We start from the raw sequence: 7577 nt of genomic DNA, 5'->3' as shown, positions 1-7577 counted from the left end.
TCTGTTATTATTTTATGTTCAGAGGTCACACAGAAGAGCTGTTAATCATTCAAGGAGTTAGCTTGTAGCTCTCCTGTTTCAAGCTGCTTCTCAAATGCACTGAAACTGAACCAGGGCGGATTTCAACCTGAGGCTGAAGTGGGATTCCCCCCCCCCATGACTGACTTTCTGCCTTAAAGGCACAAACATGTAAATTCCACCACCAGGGGGCTCTCAATCAGCTCAGTAAGTAAAGATGACAACAAGATAGGCATGAAACTGAACACCGAGTTGACCGTAGTCATGACGACCTTGTAAAACCGACCTGAGGAAGAGAATATGTTTACAGACGAGCAGGTGTATCCGAGTATAAATTACACGACGTGATGTTTCTGTTTCTGTTTCCATGGCAACGATAAACATGCCGTGTCTGTCATGGCGGACACCTTGTAAGAAGCTACACATTCTACATATCGTTTGTTTAAGCCTCTAAAAGTTGAATTATAGGTCCGCTCTGAAACGTACACCATCAGTAACAGTCTATGTGTTTCGTTTCTGTGCAGAATCTAGCGCATCTTCTGGATCCTCAAATCGTAAGTTCTGCTACAATATATCTATCACAGTATTTATGTACTAAAGCATCAGGTCTATAATTGTGTTTTAACTTTGTCTTTATCTACAGAGTCACTGACGTCAGTGAAGGTTCCTTTAAGTAAGTATCTGAATGTTCATTTAACCCTTTAAGTTCTTCCAATGATTCCCTCTCATTAAACAGCACGCAGTTCTCTACATTTCAAATCTATAGAAATACTTTAAAGGCCTTTTCACACCTGGAGCTCGTTTGCTCTGTGTTCACACGAGGAGGTTTATAAGACGAGCTCTCTGATTGGTCAGAAGTAAACAAAGAGTAGCTGCCTCCTGATTGGCTGTAGCTGCTTCAAAGACGACACGGACTGATGTCGGCTCTGATCCTCAGTTTTTATATTGTTTGGATTTATTCCTGAATCAGGAACATGTTAATCCACTTGAATCAGGACAATGTTAGTCCAGCTAAACCAGGACCACATTAGTCCAAGTGAACCAGGACCTGCTCATCCACCCAAACTGCACCCAAACACCACATTCTGCTTGACAGCCGTCTAACCGCACAAACAGACGCAGCTTTGATTGAAGTGGCCGAACAGGTTAGGTGAGAAAACGCCCAGAAACAAGCAGTCGAGTGTTTGATGGAGGGTTTGGATATGAACTACATGCAGACAGGCTTTTAAAAGACGATACATTTAAAGTCATCTTCACTACAGAGAGATAATTATAACTGAACCTGGCTGCTAACAAACGCTATGTAGACTAACTTTGTGTTTCTGAACAGATCCGACGTCCACCAGCTCAGCTCCTGCCAGTAAGTACAAAACACCACGTGTCTGTTTCTCTTTTGTGTTTGATGGTTTCCAATGTCTCACATGTGAACATCCAGGAAGTGGTCTGTTCACCTCTTTAGTGCTCGCAGAGAAAGTTTGTCTCACCCAGAACTTTCAGCAGTGTGTTGTGGAGCATTAAATAAACAGTGAGACAGCAGTGGATGTGTTTAAAGAGGTGTGTGTGTGTGTGTGTGTGTTGCAGGTGACACAAGCAGCAACAAGAGTGCTGAGAGTGCTGACCTCCTGAAAGGTAAGATGTGCATTAAATCATGGGGTTTCAAAGTGTGGGATGCAGCCCAGCGTGGGGCCCTGAAGGCAGCACAGACGGGTCACCGTGTCTTTAATGATTTAACAATGAACGCTCTTCTGCTGCTTTCAGTTAGTCACAAACATGTTAATACATCAGTGGACATAATGTGAGATTAGGTAGATTATACTTCTGTCTGATCTGATGTTTTATTGTTTGTTTTACAGGAGCTGATGATGTCAGTGACTCTGGAGTCTCCAGTAAGTAAAATGTGCACAGAACAGTTTCACACTTCCTCTGTGCATGAAACACATGAACACAGGGATGGTTCTGTTATTCACACTGAGCCCTCTGTGGGATCATCTTAAGATGAAACAACCTTTTCATTTGATTGGTCAGTGGTTTAAATGGGAGTACTGTCCACACCCTGATTAAAGACAACTTAGTGAACAGCAACGGACTTCAGACCACTGACCTAACCGCTAGGCCATCTGCACATACACATAAACCATGTATATGTTCATAAACTGATATCTGATATGTTGCTGTTTGTATAGATGTAAAATAACAGCTGGTCATCTCTGCAGGTGACAAAAGTACAGTCTGAAGGAAAACGAGAACGAGGAAGAAGCATGCTGAAGAGGAGGGACGACCTCTTTAAGTGAATCATTATTATAAATTCATACGCATAGTAACAATATTATTGATCCCTGTTATATTTATATAAAGCACTGTTAGAAAGGTGCATATCAGTCATCAGCATGACAGAATAAAAGTCCCCTCCTGACTGGATCGCTCCTCTTCAGAACGTCCACAGCCACACCTATAATACACTTATACTTACTGTTACCTGTCGTGACGAGTGCCATACAAATCAAATATTATTATAATAAGGTGTCTACAAAACAATGAGCAAAGTTAGGAGTTAGCTCATATGTGACGTCTCTAAACTGCTAAAACAAAGCATCCATTTCTAACTCAAATCTAAACTTGACGTCGTCAGTATGCATCTCCACCTTCAACGTAACGTCTGTGGGGGCCTTTTTTTATTTCAAAAGCCCTCCGTAAAAATCTGCTAAAACCTTTTCCATCTGCCTGGATTGGAGAGTTTTGTCAAAGACTCCATTAATGTGATCAGAGAGGTCGAAACAGTTGAGAGATCAAACCAGGCCGATCCAGGTGTTGATTAAAAACTCTGTCGTAACAGATGATCAAAAACAAAGATGCTTCAGAAGTGATTTGAAGGTTGGATCAGACGTGTGTGAGCCTAATCTCTACAAGCAGCGTTTCAGATGAGAGGCGCCGGGAAAAAGGAAGGCGTAGTCGTCTTCAGTGGTGCTTGAGGATCTTAGGCTGCAGGATGGTCAGTAAACATGAAAGGATTACAGGTAGTAGTGTGACTGGTAGGCCGCACAGGTGAGCTTCACAGGTGTGACATACTGTCTGATGTAAGTGTGTTTTCAGGTGTTTCATTAGTAGGTTAGCTAGGAAGTGGGATGATTTCAGAGACCAGAATCAGGTGGATGAAAGGATGAATGATCGTCTCTAAATCAGCATGTGAGAACAAACGTTTCATCTGAAGAGAAAACCAAACCAAGCAAAACGTCCTTCTCACAGATGTAGTAAACGCCCCTCACTTATCGGCCCTTTGTCTCGTTACCCCTCCTGAGGAGTTAGTAATATAATACCATAATAATAATGATAACAGTGTTCGTACTTATTGCTAAAATAATAACAATAGTTATAACAATGATAATAAAAGACAGCTTCTGAGAGAGTTGAGGCAGTTAGCATGATTGGAGATAAAGCGGCGTATCGTCGGCGTAAAGAGAAATCGCCTAATAACGAGAAATAACGCCTGTTATGAATTGACGCTATATAAATAAAGATTGATTGATTGATTGATTGATTGATTGAGTGATTGAAATCCTGACCCGACATCAGACTGAATCAAAGTCAGGACAACAGAAAGTCAACGGTGAACAGGCGTGTGGTCTGTGGTGGCGGTGTGAGATGAAACCAAGCTAGATGTAAATTTATGTAGCTACAGATTATCTTTGAATGTCTTCTATGTTTCTAATGTTTCTGATTCGATCTTATTTACAACAAAGCCTGACCGATATGAGATGTTTGGGACAGATATCGATATTGAGGAGACCAAAAAATCCGTTATCGATATATCGGCGTATATTGTTCTTCGATCTGTGTTCCAGCTGTTCAAATAGAGATCTACACAATGCTCTCAAACACTTTGTGGAAACATCCATAATGAAGACAAGATGGTCACTGAGCAGAGTGATGATGCTTGTTGTAATCCATGTAGCGCCCTCTGCTGGTGAAAGAACTGCAAGTGTAAGAAACTGAAGTGGAGTGCTGTTTGACTGGTGGATTAAATCAAGAAATATCTGCCATAATATCAGCTGCCAATATCAGCCGATATTATCAGCTTGTCGATTAATCGGTCGGGCTCAACATCTAATTAGAGTACTTTGAATGTTGACGTTAAGGTTTTCAAAATGTCCAGTTCTTTACCTTCTATTATAGCATCAAGGTCAAGAGAAGGTTGAGCCCAACAAATGTTGCAAAGGAACTCGTGCACAGTTTCTGAACTTTACAAAAGTATCGGCACAGAATTGATTTTAAAACAAGAACTCACCAAAATATTGAGTGAAAAACACTTTTATGTTTGTGTCCATGGTTTTCAAAATGTGAAATATGGTTTGTTTTGAATTAGTATTAAATCCAGGTTTTAAAAAATGTGGTATCAGAAGAACTGTCGAGAGGACGCTGATGTCTGCGACACGTCAGGATGAGTTCAGACAACATGTTTGTAAATCTTTTATTGAAGCTTTTTAAACTTGTTGCGCTAGATTTAGCTCTAAATGGCTCAAAGCTCATGACATTGATTCATTTTTTAATCACTTTTTATTCAAGATAATGATTCAGTCTTTGAAAATGCTTGGGCAGGTTTATGATGTGTTTTTCAGCAGGAAATCCTCTGGAAAGGACACATTATCCTAACATGCTTTTGTACCCCACATGGAAAATATTTGCCTTCAAATGTGTGTTTTGTTTTTAAGCTTGTTGCTTCAGTAGCATTTAAAAGAATGTTAAAGTAAAGATTATAATCCACCTTTTATTATGCCAATGTATAAAATGGACTATTTTACCAAGCTGTGTGAAAAGTTTCTGCTGATAATCAGGGAAGTGAATATTTTTAAAGTATGCTTGACTTCAAATATCTATTATTCAGTCTACATGTTCCAATGAATCTGTTTGTGATAAAGACACGAGTGATCAGTTGATTCGATCAACACTTTCTACAAGTTTAAAAATATTTAAAACAAGTCTTATTTTCTGTCGGGACTCCAAAAACTAAAGAATTACATCAAATGAATTCAGTTATTAGACTTTGATTCATTCTCCCATTTAAAATAAATAAAGAACATTCTTTTGATATCGACTGGTGTGTTTTTTTTACAGATAAGATAAATGTGGCACAGCAGGGAGGAATGTTTCTTTGAACATTTTATTTTTATACCTAAAGATATTTATTTTCTTGGTGGCGTCTTCACACTCACACTGATGGTAGAGGCTGCCGCAGAGTAAAGAGTCCATCAGTATTAACTCATCCATTCATACACATTCACACACTGATGGTAGAGGCTGCTGCAGAGTAAAGAGTCCATCAGTATTAACTCATCCATTCATACACATTCACACACTGATGGTAGAGGCTGCTGCAGGGTCCATCAGTATTAACTCATCCATTCATACACATTCACACACTGATGGTAGAGGCTGCTGCAGAGTAAAGAGTCCATCAGTATTAACTCATCCATTCATACACATTCACACACTGATGGTAGAGGCTGCTGCAGAGTAAAGAGTCCATCAGTATTAACTCATCCATTCATACACACACTGATGGTAGAGGCTGCTGCAGGGTCCGTCAGTATTAACTCATCCATTCATACACATTCACACACTGATGGTAGAGGCTGCTGCAGAGTAAAGAGTCCATCAGTATTAACTCATCTGTTTTACGAGGTAATATTGATTTAAAGTTTATTTTGTACAACACTTATAACCAACGTAAAGTCTATAATTTTGTTATAATTATTTATAGCTTTTAAGAGAACTTGGATATTTTCTCAAAGTAGGTACTTAATTATAATAAAACAAATAATTTAAAAAAAAGTTGTTGAAGATAATAGACTAAATATTAACATAAAGATGAATTAATGAATACATATTTAAATATATATTGACGAATGAAACGTATTTACTTCATGACGTCACGGGGTGGCGGTTAATCACGACGTGGTTTGAATGTTTTGAACACTCACAGCGACGGGCTGTGGTCTGTATCAGATGATCCAGTGTGTGTTTGGGTGTGTTTAAAGTGTCAGCTCGGCTCAGACACACGCAGCAGCCGGTCGGTGTTTGTCGGCAGAGACGTCAGAAAGTTTCTCTTCACGTCGTGGTGTTTTATTTTCGGGGGGTTGTTCGTCTTTCTTGCTCCAAGTGAGTTTAGCAGTTTGCGCGTTTAGCTTGGTGTAGCTAGCGGCGTTGCCATGGTTACCCTCCGCGGCCGAGGGGACGCCGAGCTGAAGAGTGAGCCTTCCGGGAGCTCAGCGGAGACCCGGGGGAGCAGCGCGGGGTGCCGGCAGCAGGACTCCGGCCTGTCCAACGTGAGTCTGTTTAAACGCTTTTAGAAGTGAAGCTTCACAGCGGCATTATTCAAGCAAACCACTCCAGTTAGAAAAACAATATACCACAACTGACAGCTCACATCATGTTATAATAAATATGACAGATTAAAATCATCTTGAAAATCAGTGATAGACACATTTTCACTGCCAAAAAAGGTGGATATTATTGTCATTCAAATTATAATTATAAGAAAATGTAAATCAAGTTTTATGGATAAGAAATACAACTACATGATTGATTTATTTTTGATAAATGTATTTGTTTACAGGTTGAATTGAAGTGTAGTAATCCCATTATGAGTCTGATGTATTTTTAATAATAATGCCAACTTTTATTTTTGGGTGCCTTTAAAAAAAAAACCCAGAAGGCCGGAAGGTCAATCCCCAGCTCCTGCTGCAACATGTCTGATGTTTCCTTGGGAAAGACACGTAACATAGACCTGCTCCAGCTGCTTGGTTGGCGGTGTATGAACGGGTATTAGTTGCATCTGATGGTCTCCTCACATAGCAACCACAGCGTAGGAAAGAGAAAGAGCTGTTCCTCGTCGTCATGGAGACAATTTGTGGACACTTCTTACAGTTCAATTTGAAAGTCTTTAAAGTGAGACTGTGCGATCTAAGAGTGTTTAAAGGTCATTAAAGGTCACATGACCTCTTCTTCAGGTGAAATCAGTGTCCTCGCTCCTCTTCATCATGTGTGTGAAGTGTGTTGTTGTAAATCCACTCTGATCCTGTATTTGATCACGTCTATAAACCCCTCTATTTCAGCCCTGCTCAGAACAGGCTGTTTCTGTGTCTGTAGCTTTAAATATGTAAATGAGCTGTGTCTGACCACGCCCCCTCTCTGGAAGGGCTCGGGTGTACTCGCTGCTTTCTGGCTCCATGTCCTATTGTTTACGGTGAGAAGGCAGACTCAGAGGGCAGAACAAACACCTAGCTGTGGGAGTGTCACCCACCTGGGGGAGGGGCTACTGCCCTTTGTGATGTCATGAAGGGGAGGGGCCTGTTTGAGCACACATTTTCTGAAAAGTGGAGCAGGCAGAAGACGGAGAGGATGGACTTTTCTCATGATTGGGGGGTTTGTAGACAGACTCATGTTAGAGGATTTTTTGTGACCTTTAAAGTGACGCCAACAGTCTGAAATCTGCAACGTAAATGATGTAAATATCTGAGCCATTACTGATACAAGATCGTGCCTCTTGGTTTTGTGTCAATGTC

At 40.4% G+C, this 7577-nt stretch overlaps 1 protein-coding gene and 1 long non-coding RNA gene across 5 annotated transcripts in view; both read left to right on the top strand.

The window, feature by feature from the left end:
- The first annotated feature begins 202 nt into the window (after positions 1 to 202).
- LOC306839094 lies at positions 203 to 5101 on the top strand. 3 transcript variants are annotated; one of them, XR_013781156.1, is made up of 7 exons: positions 553 to 572; positions 662 to 691; positions 1349 to 1378; positions 1600 to 1647; positions 1872 to 1904; positions 2232 to 3850; positions 3968 to 5101. It is a non-coding gene; the product is annotated as an uncharacterized lncRNA (long non-coding RNA). The 3 variants fall into 3 exon arrangements; XR_013781154.1 differs by having other exon boundaries at positions 203 to 572; positions 1875 to 1904; positions 2232 to 5101; XR_013781155.1 differs by having other exon boundaries at positions 219 to 572; positions 2232 to 5101.
- An 859-nt stretch (positions 5102 to 5960) lies between these two features.
- The window catches only part of LOC306839059 (ATPase family AAA domain-containing protein 2-like), a 17190-nt gene continuing 15573 nt past the window's right edge, over positions 5961 to 7577 (top strand). The window contains exon 1 of one of the 2 annotated variants that reach the window (XM_079367535.1): positions 5961 to 6338. In XM_079367535.1, the coding sequence (XP_079223661.1) occupies positions 6222 to 6338 (117 nt within the window). In that variant the 5' untranslated portion in view covers positions 5961 to 6221. The remainder of the gene's footprint in view (positions 6339 to 7577) is intronic. The other variant, XM_079367536.1, reaches the window with a different exon arrangement.

Source organism: Symphodus melops, assembly GCF_947650265.1.
Source record: "Symphodus melops genome assembly, chromosome: 18".
NCBI lineage: Eukaryota > Metazoa > Chordata > Actinopteri > Labriformes > Labridae > Symphodus > Symphodus melops.
This window is presented reverse-complemented; position numbering and strand designations above follow the sequence as displayed.